The 20,043-nt window shown below is 41.0% G+C and overlaps 1 protein-coding gene across 6 annotated transcripts in view; it reads right to left on the bottom strand.

The window, feature by feature from the left end:
* Positions 1-20,043, bottom strand: part of nhsl2 (NHS-like 2) — a 237,857-nt gene that overhangs the window by 20,745 nt on the left and 197,069 nt on the right. For all 6 annotated transcript variants that reach the window (XR_005205373.1, XM_037759702.1, XM_037759703.1 and 3 more), the window contains 2 exons: positions 16,249-16,391; positions 8,816-9,065 (listed from right to left, as the gene is read on the bottom strand). Coding sequence is in view for 5 of the 6 variants with exons in the window: in XM_037759702.1 (XP_037615630.1) it covers positions 8,816-9,065; positions 16,249-16,391 (393 nt within the window). In the remaining variant the exon portion in view is untranslated. The remainder of the gene's footprint in view (positions 1-8,815; positions 9,066-16,248; positions 16,392-20,043) is intronic.

Here is a 20,043-nt window from a genome sequence, read left to right on the forward strand (position 1 = left end):
TGCACTCCCATGATTCCTGAATAAAACAACCGCCAAGTGTGAAGTAGATCGGATGAGCGGTTCTCGCGATATGTGAAGGACACACAGAGATCGCTCGCTTTATAGGTAGATAGATTTCAATAGATAGGCGAAGTCCCGCCCCTTCCGGTGGACCACCATGGGACCTTATTTTGGAAAAAAATATTCACAATAGTCAATGGCAAGAGAAATAATTTTTTTATCCAGTTTGAAATGCTCCATGAATCACACATATGACGTTTGTCAATTTGAAACATAATTTTGCAAGTTTGTCGTAAAACTGTTGAAGTATCAGACTGTAAAAAATACGTCATTAGAAAGACGACACCTCCAACAGTGTCGTAGTAACGTCTCTCTCTGAAGCTATGATGTCTGTGTGTTTCCTACTGGGATGAACCAGCAACGGGTCTGATCCTTCTTCTGGATAAAACACATCAGGTCAGATAACGTTAGAAAATATCTAAGTTAGCTAGCTAGCTGGTGTTGGTGACATATATTGCGGCGAGTCGAGAGATGTAGTTCACTGAGCGGTTTCACACTAAACTAAATGATACTACGACAAATCTAAGACAAACTGTGACTCTCTTGACTTGCAAAATGAAGGTTTAAGTTGACAAACATCATGTGTGTGATTCATGGTCCAATTCAAAAGGGATTAAAAAATGATTTGTCTCTCGCCGTTAACTACCGTACGTATTTTTTCCAAAATAAGGTCCCATGGTGTTCTTTCTATAAGATCATTACAGAATGAAGTCAGTCAAAGTACTCCTCTCTGTCTCTATTATCTCTCTGCCGCCTTTCTTCTTTCTCTGTTTATCTCTTTCTCTCTGAATGAAGTGAATACCCACCACTCAAAATGTGCACCTGCATTTGATGTGATGTTTAGTAAAATATACAAGCTCTCTACCTGTCTGTCTCACTGTCATTTAGTCCATCTGTTTTCACAAAGGAAAAGCTAACTGCATACAAGCTTTGTTTGCCTGCTTGTCCTTTCAATGTCACAAGCTGCTTGTGTTTCAGTTACAACTAGTGGGCAACCTCCGGGTCTGAGGAGTGAAGCCAATGCAGAAGTGCCTTAAACCTGCATTCTTTACAACAGCCAGCAGGGGGCAACTCCTCTGGTTGCTAAAATAAGTCTGGTTGTATAGAAGTCTATGAGAAAATGAGTCTACTTCTCTAGCCCCGCCCTAAAGCATCCCTAGAGATTGAAAAATGAACTTCCATGGCCTCCGGCATTTCTGACATCAACAAACACGTCACAACTCGTGAACTCGGAGCTTTCAGAAACTTTCCACTTATGAGGTTGTGAATACCACAAGAGGGAGGGCGCTCATATGGACTCGGTAAACACCACATCTGATGGCACCAATAGTCCCACCCTCTCGTGTCACTTCTGGTTGCAAAAAAACAAGATGGCGACGGCTAAAATGACGAACTCGAGGCTTCGAAACAGTCCACAAACCACTGGGTGACGTCAAGGTGACTACGTCCACTTCTTATATACAGTCTATGTTACAACTATGAAATACTATAAGAAACCCACTTGGTGATACAGTCTCTTTGTCTTTCTGCGCTCATATAACGTGCACAGGTTCAAATCAACAGATAGTCTTAAAACGTAGTTACGTAGATACTGATATTTATGAAATACCAAAATAATGGCGCAAACTAATGCGTGTCTATACCGAATAAACAATCAAAATGACTAGAATGTCCCTGAAATCAGATAAGGGACATTATACATTGACTTTTGAAAACCAAAAATAAACATACATTGATAAATGTCAGTCTGTTTGTCTGCCTGCTCTGCATTCACATCTTCACTACCCACAATGCTTCAGTCATTCATGAAAATTGCCGGAGCGAGAAGTGCAGGGACGGAGAGACAGGGTGCAGGAGGAAGAGGAGGGAAAGTGGGAGGAGGGCGCTGTGACAAAATGCTCTCTCATTATCCTCCATTCATTCATTCTTTCATCGCTCCATCTTCCTCTTCACCCCTCTACTACCACTCCCTTCTTCTTATTCCTGGCGACAGTTTCACTCACTTCCTCTCTTTTTCTTTCATTACTGTTTCTTTTTTTTCGGGAGGAGAGAGGAAGAGTGGCGAGTTACCATGGCAACAGCAAGCTGGCTGCAAACCTACCTGTTCGCTGGTTTACAGGGAAGGAGAGCGAAAGAGAGGGAGACTGGCTGTCACAGTAACAAGCTGGTGACATTTGTGCAGCTTTGTTCTAGTCAACAAAAACTACAAAGATTTGATCCTACTAACAAGTAGTGTGTGTGTATCTAAAGCCTGATATACTGTATATATATATATATATATTATTCCTGTGTGCCATAGAGCTCCATTGTTTTCCAAAAACATCAATGAGCCACACTACAACTATACTCACTAGAGCACCATGTGTGTATTAATCCTCAGCTGGAAATAGTCCCCAAGAAATGCACGTTTTAAGGGTCGTCCACATGAAGAACATGAATATTCACTGTCAGTGTGTTAAATGGCTAAATGATGCTGGTGACAGTGACTAGCATGGCTAGCTAACGTTAGCTTGAGTGTGAGGCTGCTGCAGTGATACAGTCATACATTAATGTTATAGCAGCATCCAACTAAATCTCAGCCTATAGATCAAACAGTTGGTTATTAACACGTTGGTTATTTACAGACAACTCTTAGCCTAACGGGATTCAATCAGATATGTAGAGATGTCTGGATCACTAATATCCTCCACTGTGTTGGACGGGGGAAGACTGAAGGGACATGGCGGTGATCAACCTTCATTTATCACGAACACTCAGGTTCAGGCAAGGTCGCAAAATAATTATTAGACATGTATAAAACACAAGAAAACTACATTCCAAACATACGTCAAATTGCGTTGAAGTCTATGAGAGAAGTCTTCGGTTTTCTTTCCCCCAAAAAGGGGGACGTTTGGCGAAGTACCCGTATGTGCCGGCCTGATGTATTAAAGTTCATAAAAACTACGGATGTATAATAAGACTTTGAGACTATTTTTCCCAGTGGCCGCTGTCCTCGCCTCTTTGGAAGCAGCTACTTTTCAACAGTTTTCTTAATCTTATTAGCCTTCATATTCTCATTAATAAGAATAATGATGAATAAAAGCTGAAGCAAGTGCTTTGTAAATGTAACGTTGTCGTTCATAAGTGTGGATGCTCACATTGATATCGTTATCTTTCTCAGTGTGGACGACCCTTAACTCCTGTTTGAGTAATGTCTGCTAAAAACTACAGTTACTAACCCATTTGTAAAGACTTACATCTTCAGTAGGAGCCAATGGAGCCACTGACAGGTTGAGGAAGTCACTTTTCCTTTTCAAGAGATTTGTTGACAATAAGAAAAACCAGAGAATACAAGTCTTGTCCTCAAAGTACTCCTCTCTCTGCCTCCTCCCTTCTTCCTCTCTCTTTCTCTCAGAAGGAAGTGAATACCCAGCAAGTACAACGCCACAGGTGTGTATCATTATACCTGACCTTCTACTCCACTACACAGTGGGTGATGAGGGGAGAGAGAGACAGAGATATTTAACCAGAGATGCATATGAGAGAGAGACGGAGGGGAGAGGCACCCAGTGACGAAGCAGTTGCTATGCCAAAAAAACAGGAGCACCACACACACATGCACATTCACACACACATGCACATTCACACACACACATTCACACACACATGCACACAAAGTAAACAAGGAGGAGGCTCGGTTGAGACGAGTGGAAGCAGGAGTGTCAGAACGATGCTGTTGAGGATGACCACAGCATACTAACAGCTCTGACAACGCACACACACACACACACACACACACACACACAAAGCTGACTGCCAGAGATGGGCGAAGGCGATAGCGAATGTGATTATAAGAAGAAAATGTTCTCGACGTCAAATCTTGTTTCTGCAGCATTTTCTCCCTTAAAGCTCATCATTGTGTCAAGTGGGAATATCTGTGTGTGTGTGTGTGTGTGTTATAGTGCTGCCTGTCTACATCATCCAGTGTAACCTGTGAGTTATGACTTCTGGCATGAATATGCAAACTGTTCAAGCAACGAGAGAAACAAGCGTTGAAACGTTCCTACTGGAATAGCGAGCTGCTTGCTGTTTACTAGGGATGTTCCTCACCACTCATTTCCCTGATGTTCAAACGGAAGTTAAACTAGTCGACTAGTCAAGTAAGAAAACACTCAAGAGCCAAATTTGAGCACAACTTAATCTATAAGGTTAAACACTGTCCAAAAAAAATATTCCATATATTATAAGAGCCATTTGAAATCACATTTTCCAATAACCAAATTGTATTTTAAATGCCGCTGAAATCAATACGTCCCTACTATGCGCTCTGGTTGCCCAGCCTCACGGACCCAGTTTGTGGTGTTATATTTGATGAAACGCCAGCAGGGACTGTGGTCAAAGAAGAGTCATGGCTTGGCATCGCTGCATGGATGACGTATTTTTGTAGGCCAACCAGGAAGTTAGCATCACCCTGGTTCCTTCAACCAAAAGCCAATGAGATTGTTCCATTGGGTTTTGGATTATTGCAGAAAATAAGCTCTCTCTCCACAAATGAACACCACTTTATGATTTTTGAAGTGTGAATGCAATCACCAGAAGTAAAAAGCTAACGTTAGGCTACAAAGAAACACCGCGGTCACATGAGCATGAGTATAAACAACGAGGCTGTAAAGAAGGACGAGTCGGCGTGATGACGTTCAGTAGTTTCATTTAGCCACTTGATAGATACCGCCTTCACAATTCATGAGTGGGATATTTACTGACATATTTTATAACGTAGAACAAGACGTTAAAATCTCTTCAGCCTGTGTTAACCACGGACCTTATTTCTAACTAAAAACCCACTGACTTTGAGACGAGGAAACAGGAAGTGCTAAAATGAAACTCATTTCTGGGTTTTCCTGCACCACTCTATAGGCTAACCATTAGTATTTTAGTGTGCAAGTTTGATTCATCGAGCTAGCTGGCGTTAGCCCGCTTAATTGATTCATAGCACGCTAGGCTGCTAGCTTTAGTCTGTGGCATACGTGCTAGCCAGCAAGCTAGCTAGCTAGTAAGTTAGTTTCAGTGTGCTGATTGCCAATCCAGTGGATCAGGGGAGAACCAGACTGGGAGAACGACGGGGTTGGAAGTGAGTCAGTGAGACTAGCAAATGTAACCATGGTCACCATCTTACTGTAGTTTTGCGTGTTAGCATGCTAATATTTGTTAATTAGCGCTAACACAAAGTCCAGCTTAGCTTTGTAGGTAGTTCTGGTTTTGAACTGATGATGATGGCGCATGAAAAGTCGAGGGATCACCTTAGTGAGTACACTTCATCCTGTGGGTGAATGTCTATATCAACTTTCATGGAAATACATACAATATTTGTAGAGATATTTCAGTCTAAGAAATGTCCAGTTTAATATATTATTATGCAATCAAATGCAGCTTTTCACATTTGTTTCCCTGAACATATGTAGACAGTAATATAATTTACTCTCAATTTTTTGTTTTCTGACAAATTGCTCCTCTAATGCTATTACAAAACCTTTACAGACATGCTAATGAAACGCTAGCTATTACGCTAGTTTTAGCATTTAGGAGGTTATTTCAAAATCAAAATCACCTGTTTTATTTCTACTACTTCCACAACTGTGAAGCAATGATTACAGCAACACAGTCAAATTATACTGACCTCGAAAGAGACCAAAATTGACACTTATTTTGCATTTTCCTTCCGTCTAATTTCCCTCGACTCTCACTTTTACAACTGTCACAGGAAGAGCCGAGTCCCTCGAGAACAACGCAGAGCGTGTGAATCAGATGTTTGCTCTGAGGCGTTAAAGTGTGTAGAACAAAGTCAGCAATGTTTTTCTTTCACAACAATAAACCAATGATGGGAATGACAAAAAAATAAGATTTGGTTTAACTGCGTATGTTTCAAATCCCCCCCCGCCCTCCACCGCAGTACACGTTATAGTCTGTCCAAGTCAGACATCCAGAGTCATCTAACAGTTTAGGGGTTAATCTATTCAATTTAGATGATTTTTTCAGAGAACTTTCATATTGAGGCCATGAATTCTAATAAAACCAAGCAATGCTTGGAGGCATTTGGCTGAGGCCAACAAGCGCCTCACCTTCCCCCACCCCGACAGCCCACTATAATTAACCTCCATCCAACTCTTCTTCAGTTTCACTCCTACTCACTCAACGGTCATGTGACCTTTTCAACAAGGCTCCAACTAACAATTATTGTCATTAGGAGTTTTTTTCAGTGTTCCCCAAACTTTTTTTCTGGGGACCATTTTTACCGCCATTTCTGCATCGCCTGATATTATCTTTAATACGTAAATCAGCAATTTAGAAGAGATATACGTTTGATAAATCACAACTTTGTTTTATGCATTTTTTATTAAAACATATATGTATATATTTATTATTGGAAATCATTTAACAACACAAAACGATGACAAATATTGTCCAGAAACCCTCACAGGTACTGCATTTAGCATAAAACAATATGCTCCAATCATAACATGTCAAACTGCAGCCCAACAGGCAACAACAGCTGTCAGTGTGTCAGTGTGCTGACTTGATAATAATAATAATTCCAATAATTGTAAGCTGTTTTTTGTTGTCATCTCCTACTTTGTTGTGCTGTATCCTACAGACAAAGTTAATAGCTTTAAAAGTCCGGCTATGAACAACATGGATCAAAGATTTGTGGCTGTGTTTTAGTTGTTAAAAATACATTTATCCTGATTATTATTTTGTATTAATATTTAACATACTGTATAGTGCCTGTTAACAGGAGGAGAACGCTCGCATGCCATGGCCGCCGGTGAAATTACTGCCCTGGTTGGCACAGTAAACACAAAGATGTATTTTGCGTATTCTTGCCCTGCTGTTTGTTATAGTTTTATAGTTTTATAATTAAATTTAATTTAGATTGTATGGATCCAGTACAGAGGTGAAATGCTGTGGCCAGATCTTACACTTTTACACCTTTAAAATGCTTATTTTGCCCAGTGGGCAACCTCCGGGTCTGAAAAGTGAAGCCAATACGGAAGTGTCTTAAACCTGCATTCTCTCTACCAGCCAGCAGGGGGCGACTCCTCTGTTTGCTAAAAGAAGTCTGATTGTATAGAAGTCTATGAGAAAATGAGTCTGCTTCTCACATGAGTTTATGGTCTCAATCTCTAGTTTCAAGTCTTCTTCAATACAGCATGATGTTCATTTAGTAAATTACGGTCCCATTTAGAGTCAGATAGACCATAAAGCAGGGGATGCTTTAGGGCGGGGCTACCTTGTGATTGACAGGTCGCTACCACGACGTTGTCCAATCTCGGAGTTTAACTCTTTCACAGTGTTTTCAGTTCATGAAAGTTAATTGTAACATTTCGGTCGCCTAAAAATGTCTTATTCAGCGTTCGGTTGTACTTAGCTCCACCCTCTTGCACCCTCTCATGTCACTTCTGGTTGCAAAAAAGATGGCGGCGGCCAAAATACCAAACTTGAGGCTTCAAAACGGCCATCAATAAACCAACGGGTAACGTCACGGTGACGCCACGGTGACTACGTCCACTTCTTATATACAGTCTATGGTTAGATGCCTGAAATAAGGTCTGTGGTGAACACAAGCTCAAATAATTTAAACATTTTGCTCTACGACATAAAATACGTCGGAGTTTAACTCTTTCACAGTGTTTTCAGTTCATGAAAGTTAATTATAACATTTTTGGTCACCTGAAAATGTCTTATTCAGCGTTTGGTTGTACTTAGCTCCACCCTCTCGTGTCACTTCTTGTGTCACTTCTGGTTCTAAAAAAACAGAATGACGTCGGCCATGTACCAAGATAGACACGGCCAAAACGCCGAACGCGAGGCATCAAAACAGCAGTCGACAAACCAATGGGTGATGTCACAGTGACTACATTCACTTATATACAGTCTATGATTTTGCCTGGCCAACAGCATGAAACTACAAAATCTTCAATTTAAAATAATATAAAACAGAGAAAAGCAGCAGATTCTCACATTTGAGAAGCTGGAACCAGAGGACGTGTGACCTTTTTGGCTTGTAAAAGACTCAAAAACTAAAAAAACTATACCCAAATATTTCTCACAATCAATTATTCAACTAATTGATTGAGCACTACCGTGGAATATCATCATCAAGACAGCTGTAGCATATCCGCATCTTGCACTTTTCATTGGATTATCACCACCACTTCGTAGGCTGGATGCCAGTCGGCCTGTGTTTACATGTACCCATTTAAATACAGCAAACTCTTCTACTACTTTGATGGCTCAGGATCAGTCCGGTCCAGGCGATGAAACATTCATGAATTCCTTTTGATACTGTGGTGGTGCCAGTCCAAAGACTTCTAAAGCAAGAACTAGGAAATATTATGCTATCTATACTTATTTTGTCCAGAATTTTTCATACAGCACTCCCTCAATAATTTCCGTGAAAACACTCTGGCAGCTCAGTTTGTTAAGATGCATACCGATGGAATCTGTTGCATACCTTTACAGTGTCCTTTACAAAAAGGGCAAAATATAAGCCTTTCAAAATCACCTCAAAAAGTAGCTTTGCATCAGCAACTTCTGAATGCGTCCTTCATCACAAAGAACGGAGGTTATGTTCTTCTTTTCAAGTTCATGTGTACTTTTCAGACGACCAAGAAAAGAATGAATTTCAGCATATGTGCAGCAATTAACCCATGAAAAGTATCCTCAATAAAGTACCCAATTACTCCAAATGTGACCCCCTACTTTTGTTTTATTGTACCTGTGACGTCGAGCGGTATAAAGTGACCCGGTGTGCGTCTCCCGAGCTGCCAACGTGGTTTGTCTGCGACAGGCGGTCCGCCGGTAGCAGAAGTGGCGGTGCTGCTGCTGCTGTTGTTACTGCTCCAACCCAGCGGGGGACGATCTGAGCCGCAGGGCGACGGGGACGGGGAGGGAGACGGGTCGGTCACGGACCTCAGTCCAAACACTGAGGAGGTGGTTTCATCGTCGTAGAGCTGTTTGGACGCCGGCTAGAGGAAGAAGAAAGGGAGTGTGAGATTTGGCGTGTTTTCAGACAGGCTTAAACCTGCATTAATTGGTTCTTTTTGGCCCTCTGGGGTCAGCGCAACAAGCTGTAAACACAACACATAATGGCCTTATAAACAGGATGGTGATTGTGTTAGCTAACAGATGCCTATTTACACATCCAGCAGAGGGAGAGAATTCATTTGGAGATGAGTTTCTGGGTACAGGGCAAATTAAGTGCAATATTCACTCTCCTGTTAGCTCTGTTTTGGTCTCCACCAAGCTTTTTAGCTGCTCGTTTGTCGCTATCTTTGAACAGCCCAGTCGCCAGGAAAAAATGTTGGCATTGTACTTCTCTGTAAACCACGGATAAGTTGAATGTCGACATTTTTGCATTCGGTGAGAGCAAGTGACGCAGTATACCGAACGACCGTTATTGAAAGTTAAGTGCGTTGTTGCGTTGCGTTACGTAGTTGCGTTACGTAGTTGCGTTACGTAGTTGCGTTACGTAGTTGCGTTACGTAGTTGCGTTACGTAGTTGCGTTACGTTGTTGCGTTATGTTGTTACGTTACGTTGTTATGTAATGTTGTTGTGTTACTTTATTATTTTACGTTGTTGTGTTAGGTTGTTGTGTTACGTTGTTGCGTTACATGTTATGTTACCTTGTTATGTTACCTTGTTACATTGCGTTGTTACGTTACATTGTTACATTGCGTTGTCAAGTTGTGTTGCTATGTAACCTTGTTACCATTCAACGTATCCCATGGTTTGCAGAAACGTACAATGCCAACATTTTTAACAACATTATTAATATTAAAATATGAATAAAGCTTTAAAAAAGAACGTTGACGAGTGAGCTTTAATACATCCAATGCATAAAATCAAATTGTCTCTTAATGTATTCACTCAGTGACAGTCAGTTAGATTAATGAGATGAAAGGCTCAGCCTGGTTGTGGCTTAAAAGAAAATGTGTGTGGAAGGTTTCAGTTTTTCTGCTTTAAATCCTTAAAAACCCAAATTCATAGTTATTTGTATTCAGTTTTCTTTTCGCTCCTAAACTTTTGTACATATTTGTATGTCCTGAGGATAAGGGGATAGTTTTGTAGTGAAATCCATCTTAATGCAGCCTGCTCCCCCCCCTCCCTCCACCCCCAACCCTCCCATGGTCCTAACTTGATTTCCTCTCAGTGATATATCAGACTCAATTATCTCGTACATACTTTAAACTTCTTTGAAAGTTTCTGTTTCATGCCTGGGCTATTTAGAAAATTAGACAATAGGGTTTTTCTTCTTTAAATTGGTGTTGTTGGGTCAAGCACAAAAAACTAACTCTAAATTCAATTAAAGCAAAAATCAATACAACTGAGGAGCCTGGCAGAGGTCATCCACTCATCTTCTTCCACCAAAATAAAATGTTTTGTCGTCTTTAAGCTGCTTCAATGCCAGTGGGAGGAAGTAAAGTAAATAAGAAGTGAGAGACTCAGACAGAAAACACATTTTAAAAAAAACAACACAGTACACATCTCAGTTTCACCTATGTTGTAGTAAGAAGAGTACGGAAGCCATGAAAGGCAAGCAAGATTTTTTTTTCCTGGTGATCCATTTTCTGAGTCTGATCTAAATGATTTTCTCTCTTGTGTTTATGACTTAAGAACAGGAGAGAAATAATGTTTTGCCAGGATATTCAAAGTTTCTTTTTTTCCACCACTTTTCATACGGATGAAAAAAAAACCAACTTAGAAAAATCAGCCTGAAAAAAATTATAATTTTTAACTGTTATTGCAGATGAAAAAAAAGGAATGTAGAAAGATTATCCTTGCAAAAAAAACACTTTTCAGTTGTTTCACAGATGAAAAAAAAAATAACTTAAAAATACCATCCTGGCCAAACATTTGTTTTTCACCTGTTCTTAAATCATAAACACAGGAGAGAAAACTATTTAGATCAAACTTAGAAGATCCCCAGAATTAGTTTTTTCTCGCCTTTCAGGTCTTCCACAGAAGAGAGAATAATGATGATTGAGGCCCTGACTACACGTACAGTATATAGATATTTTTAAAAACTGATATTTTCCTCTATGTTTTGGCCTCTCGTCCACACGCAACAAAGATGGCGGACTACCGGCTTTTTTTAATGATTTGTTAGCGCTGCTCGGACTAATTACTACTTTACATTTGAAAAATGTTCCAATCACAGGAGGCCAAAGCAGAAACACATTAAACATGTGGAGACCGAATGATGACTGAATGTGCTTTTGGGCGATTGAAGACGAGGTTTGGAGCACTCAGAAGAGCTGTGGACATAAACCTGAATGATGACAATAACTATTATCCAACTGACTGCAATGAAGCCGAGGGAAAGGGAGTGAGAAGGGTGGTAACAAAATTCCTTGACCCTTAACTTGTGATCTCACTTGTTGTGACATGTAAATATTACGGTGAGCGTTTGGAGTCGTTTTGGCGTTTGAGTGTGGACGGAGATATTTTGTAAAATGAAGGTCGTGTGGAGGTTGTTGTTTTTTTTAAACAGAGGGGAAAATATCCATTTTTATTAAATATCTGTATCCGTGTAGACGGGGCCTTACATTGCTAGAGCTGTTGCAGGAGAGCAGAAAACATAGCGAAGAAGTAGAAAAAGAGGACGTGAAGAGAAAAATGGGAAACATCAGTTTAGATCTGATTAGCCGGCAGGGACGGAGGCTGACAAGTAGCAGAGCTGTTCAGTCCCTTGTGTCAACAGGAAGGTGTAATCCCAGCTGGGAGGGAAACTGTCATCTGCCTGGTATTAAATCTAAGGTATCAACCATCGCTGCCAAAGAGCCCTGAAGCAAGGCATTGAAACCCAAACTGCTTCGGGGCTGCTGCAATGCAGGAAACACTACCCTCTCTGATGAAATACATGTGAGAGAAACCACATGTATGTACTGTAAAGTCTAATTGAAATTAGCCCAAACAGAGAGAAAGGCATTAACCTAACAGAGCTGTTTAACAGCTTGCTGAAGGAACGGAGCGTCAATATGCAGGAAATGTGCAGCCATTTTGCAGTAAAATCACTGCGGGAGTCCATCAAGCTGCCAATAATGACACCGCTTGGGGAAACAGCCTGAGAACTATTAGCAGCAACGGCAGAGAAGAAATGGAGACAAACTATGATTTTTACATACCAAAATGGGTCAGTAACCACTCTTGTTTCAATGAGCATGAGCTGACAACAAATAGCACTGATGTCATTCGCTATTTTAACTTGTGATCAAGTCTTAGTGATATTTCAATCTGGAAGACACTAAATGATTTGGCGTTTGTTTATGGGGAACCTGCTGAGAGTGTGAAAAGGATGATGACTAATTCTGACAACTCCAACAGAGGGGGTTGGACATACTGTACAATAGTTTTAGAATAGTCTTTTATATAAAAGGGATGATAACAAAGGCAATGAAGCGTTTTGTCACAACATGAGGAAGCAGTGTTAGTGACACTGAAATAGTGATTTGTTAGCTACTGTAGAGAAGTGTAATGTCACAACATTGTGTTCTGATTCAAGGCTGAAACTACTGTACTCAATGAGAAATAGGTCTCACTTTGACCTTCAAGTTATAACCCTCAAGATTTCAGTCCTGATTGATTAGAAATAGTGTTTTAGTGATGGAGTTCTGGCTTCCTCCATTCAAAAGTAGATGTATTTAACACGACTACAGCTACTCTGTCAGCAGTAGAGTGGTGCAGGAAGGAGTCCTAAAACCGGGAAATTAGTTAGCATTTTACTTCTGGTTCCCTCGTCTTTTGAATGAGTTTTTGGTTTAGATGCAGTGGGCCACCTCCGGGTCTGAGAAGTGATCTCACTTGATTTATTCCCTCAGTAAACATTGTAAACATGAGTTCATGGGCTCAATCTCTAGTTTCAAGTCTTCTTCAATACAGCATGATGTTCATTTAGTAAATGATGGTCCCATTTAGAGTCACATAGACCATAAAGCAGGGGATGCTTTAGGGCGGGGCTACCTTGTGATTGAAAGGTTGCTAACACGGCGTTGTCTGGTCTGGGAGTTGTCCATGTTTTCGTTTAACCCTTTCACAGTGTGTTTTCACTTCATAGAAGTTAATTGTAACATTTTGGTCGCCTAAAAATGTATTATTCAGCGTTCGGTTGTACTTAGCTCCACCCTCTAGTGTCACATCTGGTTGCAAAAAAGATGGCGACGGCCAAAATGCCAAACTTGAAGCTTCAAAACGGCCATCAACAAACCAACGGGTGACGTCACGGTGACGTCACGGTGACTACGTCAACTTTTTATATACAGTCTATGGTTAGATGCCTGAAATAAGGTCTGTGGTGAACACAAGCTCAAATAATTTAAACATTTTGCTCTATGACATAAAATACGTCAGTAAATACCCCACTCGTGAATTGTGAGGCTTTTACACGTCTTTAAAAAGGAGGTTGCTAACAAGTTCCTAAATGTCATCAGGCCGAACACTAGTCCACCTTTATCTTAGTGGTGGTGAAGTGAAGTCACGCTCTTAACGTTAGCTTCTTACATCTGGTGATTGCAATTATGCTTCAAAACTCATAGAGGTGGTGTTTATTTGTGGAGATTATCTTGCTGAACAAAACGTGTAAGTATCATAAACATTTGTTTGCCACAGAGCTTATTTTCTGCAGTAATCCAAAACCCAATGGAACAATCCCATTGGCTGTTTGCCGAGGGAACCAGGGTGATGCTAACTTCCTGGTTGGCCTACAAAACTACATCATCCCTGCAGCACTTTACTTATGAATCTGTTCACAGTAAAGCCAAACAACGTCGGCAGACACCAACAGCTGTAGAAGAAATATTCAGATCATTTACTTAAAGGGGAACACCACCTGAATTATGAATTCCAATATATTATCATGGCCTAAAGTTCAATCAATATTTGTGAACATGAGCTGCTCTCTCTCAAAGCCAGAAACCAGAGAATTAAGTCTCAAACTTTGTGATGTCATAGGGTATAAAGTCTGGAGCTGCTCCATAGATCATTTCCACACTTTATACCCCATGACATCCCAAGTTTGAGTTTTTCACACTCAAGTTTTTGGATTTGGGAAAGAGTTGTTCATGTTTACTAATATTTTTTGGACTCTCTTACACCAAAGGAATAACTTGTATGAATTTTGAAAATGGGCGTAGTACTTAAAGTAAAAGTATCAATAACACACTGTGAAATACTCCACCACAAGTAAAAGTCCTGCATTCGAAACCTTATAGGAAGTAAAGTATTATCAGCTAAATGTACTTAAAGTATGAAAAGTAAAAGTATCGATTGTGCAGTAAAATGTTCCCTGTCAGAGTTTTACTATTATATACTGATTATTAGATTTCACGATTAATATTACTGCTGCATTATAAAATGATTTATTTTTATTATAATATTACATGCCGCGTCTAAAAACGCATGGAGAACGCCATGTGTGCTGCTTATTTCTCTTTCCAATGTGCTTTGAAGGTTGTGCTCCTGTCGTGCCTGCCGTTACTAAGCAACCAAAACCTGCGTGCTGCCATGACGATGATGATGATGACTTTGCAGTTGTATTTAGCAGGAGGCCTCACTGACTAAACTAAACTCAGTCAAAACAAAGACAAATAGATTTCCAGCACCGCGAATCCCTCACAGTAGCTTTACTGCTCGATCTCTCTCCGTGTCGGTGTGGCTGACCTTTCAACCGGATGTTGTGACGTTCTCGGACAGAAAGGGTGAAGCCGGTCAAATAGTCTGTGGGACAGATCATAAAGCTCTTGGTAGCCCTGCACTAAAAATGATTAACGTCTCCTCCGTATATTTGACCGTAAACTGATATTTACGGAAAAAAGAAAAGATATCTGCCGGCTGTGATTGGTTGTTCCTCGTCACATGATATTGCGTGTCTACATTGAGATGGATGGATTTGAGTGTGCAAAAGACGCAGCATGTGTAACGCCCCTTAATGTGTATGTTGCATTTTACTGCTGTAGATGTTTTTAACTCCGTTATACAGTATACTGTTGGCTAAGGATGCACCGATACCTGATCGGATCGGATATGGGTGAAAATGGGGACGATCTATTAAATTCAATTCTATGTTTATATACTACATACATTATATAATGTCATTTTAATTCCGTATTACATTTTGACCAATTTGTTGCTGTATTAAAACAGATTACACCTGAATTGTAAATCCTGTTAATTTTGAAGATTTTTTTGCCAAGTTTTTGGTGTAAGATTTATTATTTTAATTATTAATAACAATTCACTAAATTTATGTTTTGTTATCTATGTGTTTATTTGTTACTTTTTGTTTTACAAAGTTAGGAAAGCTGTGTTTAAGTCAAGCCTGGTGTTACCTTACACATAGAAGAATGATTCCAGTGACTTCCACACAGTGAGACACACAGCTGATTAATTAAACACTGGTATCAGATCGGTATCGGATGATACCCAAAGTCCAGGTATCGCTATCGGTATCGAGACTGAAAAATTCAGATCAGTGCATGTTGGCTTGTTTAATCTACAGCAATGCATCATATTCTATAAGCTCGTGATATGTTTGTAGCGTCGCTCTACTGTCAGAACCACGTATATCTCTAAAAAGTCAAGTTTCCCAGCTGGTCCAAGAGGCGTTTTAAAGAATTTATTTAGGGAAGAAGAGAGGGATTTAAAAGTTATACTACTAGGACAAAATACTTATATCTCTTTTAAAATGAGGTGGGCAAAATACAGTACAGTAAATGTGTGACGTCTTGTTCACTAAGCTAAGAAAAGAAAGCGTTGAATAAGTTTAGAAAGAAAAGTGTGCATAAATAAAGAGTGGAGGAGAGAGGGTGTGAGGGCAAAAAGGACAGAAAGAGTGGGAGTGAGTGAGTTTAGAGGGAATGTGAAGGCTGCTCTCTTGCTGCTCGGGGAGAAAAGTGAAAAAGATAAGTGAAGAGGACACGGTTTGGTTTCTGGGTGTGTGTATGTGTGTGTCCAGCTGCAAGAAACCTGATGGTTTTGAGACTAGAAGATTTTGCTTGTGGAAAAGAACACATGATAATATAAGAGCGCTGTGAATTACTTTGTGTGTGTGGCTTCAAATATATGAAGGTGGAACATGTGTGTGTTTACCAGACAGGTGACATTTGGTGTGAGGGGAGCGTTACGATCAAATAAGCGTGCATGCGTGTGTTTACCAGGAAGATGAAGTCGGGTCTCTTGTTGTTGAGGGAGACGGGCGATCGGCTGAGCGAGGTGGACGCGTCGTCGGAGCTCTGCGAGGACGGATGCCGGAACGTCTGGCCGGTCAGCTTGGTGTCGTACAACTGCTCCTCAAAGTCTGCACACGCAAACAGACAGAAAGAAAATGTCAACAACGACGCACACACACAAGAACAGAGGTGCACTGACACACACACACACACACACACACACACACACACTCACACACCAGATATCCTATTTGCATGGCCGTGAGCAGCGATCTAGCTCTGCTTTGCATCACCCTGCAGTTTCCACTCCTGTGACTCCTACTGCAACCTTAAAGGACTCCTTAAGTTTGTTTTTAATCCTCTCCTGAGTTCTCTCCTTTCATTCATCCCTTCTCCTCAACTCTATTTCTCTTTGTCCTTTCTTTCTTTCTTTCTTTCTCTCCTCGTCTTGGACTTTTTCCTCTCACACTTCCTCTCCATATTTGACTGTTTCTCCCTCTCTGGCAGCTTAGGCGACTCTCCCTCAGGCCATTGTAAACAGATTCCTTACCCCCCCCCCCCCCCCACCTTCTTTCTCCCCCCTGCACACACACACTCCCCCTGAAAACCCGTCAGCCAATCCTTTACCCCCATAACACACTCCCAACCAACTCCCCACTCATCCCTAAAGCCCTGTCGCTCACACGCTCACACACACACACACACGCACACACACACACACACACACACCAGCTCCGTCCCGCAGACAGCTTCGGTGAAACAGCAGCGTCGGTGAGCTGCAGAGTTCTGGGCTGAACTTGCTCACTGGAACAATATGGATTCTTTGCTGGTGGCGTTTGGTTGCCTAGCGACACAGGAGGGAGGGGCGGGATGACAACGAACACCTCCCCACCCACCAAAGAGTGGTTAACGGTAACCTCTGTGTATTGATATTGGGAAATGTAGCCATAAGTGGGACCTTTAATAGCACCAAAAAAACAAAAATCAAAGGTGCTACCATTTAGTATTCACGCATCAATCAATATAGAACACTTAAAAGTGGCATTAGACAAGGTTTTTAGTTTGGACTTATAATTATGAAGTAAATGTCGATTGATTGCACAATGTAATGGTTATAAGATAATGACACCATCGGTGTATAGATTGGTTCCCTATCGGCCTCGCTTTCACTATGCAACTCTATCTGCAACCGGGTACAATCTCCCGGGAAAATGAAGGTTCCATTTACGGCACAAAGACAGTGCGCCAACTACTGCACAACCAGATCAGGAAGAAGATAGCGCTTTGGTTTTTGTAGACATTGGTGGCTATGTCCAGTTACCAAAGAGTATCAATATCCCTAGTGGTGGAAATGGCGGACGGTGGAACAATCCCAGTAACTGTGGAAAACAAGTGTATCTGCTAGATGAGTAAACACCTTGCCACAATAACTTTATACAGTGTCAATTTTCCAATGTTAAAGGGATAGTTCAGGTGTTTCTCAGTGGGGTTGTATGAGGTACTTCTCCATAGTCAGTGTATTACCTACAGTAGATGACGGTCAGCACACCCCCAGTTTAGAGAAACAGACAGGAGTACCAGCACGGGAGCAAAGAGATGTACTGCTGTGGACACGGGGGCAGCAAAATCAATATTAATTTAAGTGTATGCTATATTTAGAATATTTTCACCGGTTTACCTTGCCATCAGACAACCCTTTCTGACGGGAAACTGAAGCCGTTGCATTCATCTATGTTCTCGTCAAAGCCACCAGACTCCATTGAAAAAACCTGTAATTTCATAAACCTGCTGAATTATCTGCAGTATGTCCACATGGGTAGAGCACTGGATCTGTTTTAAACTGTGTAATGGCCTCGAGACTCAGCCGCCGCACAGCCCTCACGCCCGGTAAACACATTCAACAAAAAGTTGGCAGTTTACAGAACAGAAAGTTTGGCAGGTGTCAGATTTAAACGAGTGCAGGCAACGTGGGAGTATTTCGGAGTCATGAATATAGAGTCATGAATAGAAATTAATATACAGCAGCAGCACCACAAAATACAAAAAAGATAATGATGTGTTTTTACACGCGGGCAGGCAGTCCACCCACCCACAGATTTTTGTGCACTTTTTTAATGGCATTTGGGATCATTGCTGTTGACATCTTCCCTCTGCTAAACTAAAAAGTGCCAGCAGCAGGAAAACATCTATAGGAACTCACCCCGTTCGGAGTGTAATTATGCCTCTAAACTTCAGAGGAAACACGGGACAGCCTCTGCAGCAAACTTTCACAACCTTCCACACGGATTAAGATGATTCAATATGTGTCAGTTGTCATTTTCAGCTTCTGACTTTGAAAGGGGTTTTTATAAACTCAAGGATGGTAGACATTATTTCACAGAGGGATGTAATCCTTCAACGGAAGGTAAAGCATGACAATGAAAAACTGGAGTAAAAAGGTTTTCACAAGATGAGGATTACGCGTCGTAGGCTGCTCCTTGTTTCGTGTCCCTAGGGTGACACTAGTGAGAACAATTTTCCACCACATGTTGACGGTGACGTTTTATTCTCTTCTGCTTCATGTGGGAAATACAAACAGCGAGTGAGAGAGAAAGGAAGAGAGAAGACACGAGCTGCTGCTTGGGTGGTCGAGATGCTGCAGAAGCTGGAGGCAAAATCCCTTCAATTACATTTTTGGGAACATGCACGCCAACAAGGCACAGGACCTGACCACCTCCTTTCAGCACGAGGCTAGCAGTCCTGTGCAAACTCTCACCAATTTAAACTGCTTGGAATATATATGATCCCACATGAAAAAAAATAATCATTCTCATTAATCCCAGCGAGATTCACGCGAACTCACAGACAGTTAGAGTGACACTGCTACAACATGACTCATACAGTATTAGCTGTGCTGTAGCTGCAGTGTACAGTATAGACCTGCATTTATTTTTAAAAAGCTGTACCACTTTCTACTTTCTACTTAAAGGGCTTTATTAATGGTAAATACATTGTTTATTAATGCTTTATAATCAATTATAACCCATTAATAACAACAACTTTTTAACTCTTGATGGATTATTATACAAACTCTTTATTAATGACTTATACATGAGACCGGCACATACGGGTACTTGGCAAAAACTCAAGGCCACGCCCCCTTTTGGGGGACAGAAAACCAAAGACTTCAATGCAATTTGACGAATGTCTGGATTGTAATTTTGACAAATTCATATGCATTCATCTCTTGTTAAACAAACGTTTGTTTAATACACATGTCTAATAATAATTTTGCGACCTTGCCTGAACCTGAGTGTTGGTGATATCTTAATAAATGAAGGTTGATCTCCGCCATGTCCCTTCAGTCTTCCCCTGTCCAACACAGTGGAGGATATTACTGATCCAGACATCTCTACATATCTGATTGAATCCCGTTAGACTAACTGTTGTCTGTAAATAACCAACGTGTTAATAACCAACTGTTTGATCTATAGGCTGAGATTTAGTTGGAGGCTGCTATAACGTTAATGTCTGACTGTATCACTGGAGCAGCCTCACAATCAAGCTAACGTTAGCTAGCCATGCTAGCCACTGTCACCAGCATCATTTAACCATTTAACACACTGACAGTGAATATTCACGTATCGTATGATACTGATCAGATGTCAGTGTGAAAGCCTCGTTAACCCGCTACACAACAGCTGTTCATCATTTTCTCTCCTGTGACATCTTTCCTCCAGAAGGGAGAGCTGGTCTGGTCTATAGCTTGGAGCCATAAAGCCATGCTGGTCTGGTCTATAG

Source organism: Sebastes umbrosus, chromosome 22 (genome assembly GCF_015220745.1).
Source record: "Sebastes umbrosus isolate fSebUmb1 chromosome 22, fSebUmb1.pri, whole genome shotgun sequence".
In the NCBI taxonomy this organism is placed as follows: domain Eukaryota; kingdom Metazoa; phylum Chordata; class Actinopteri; order Perciformes; family Sebastidae; genus Sebastes; species Sebastes umbrosus.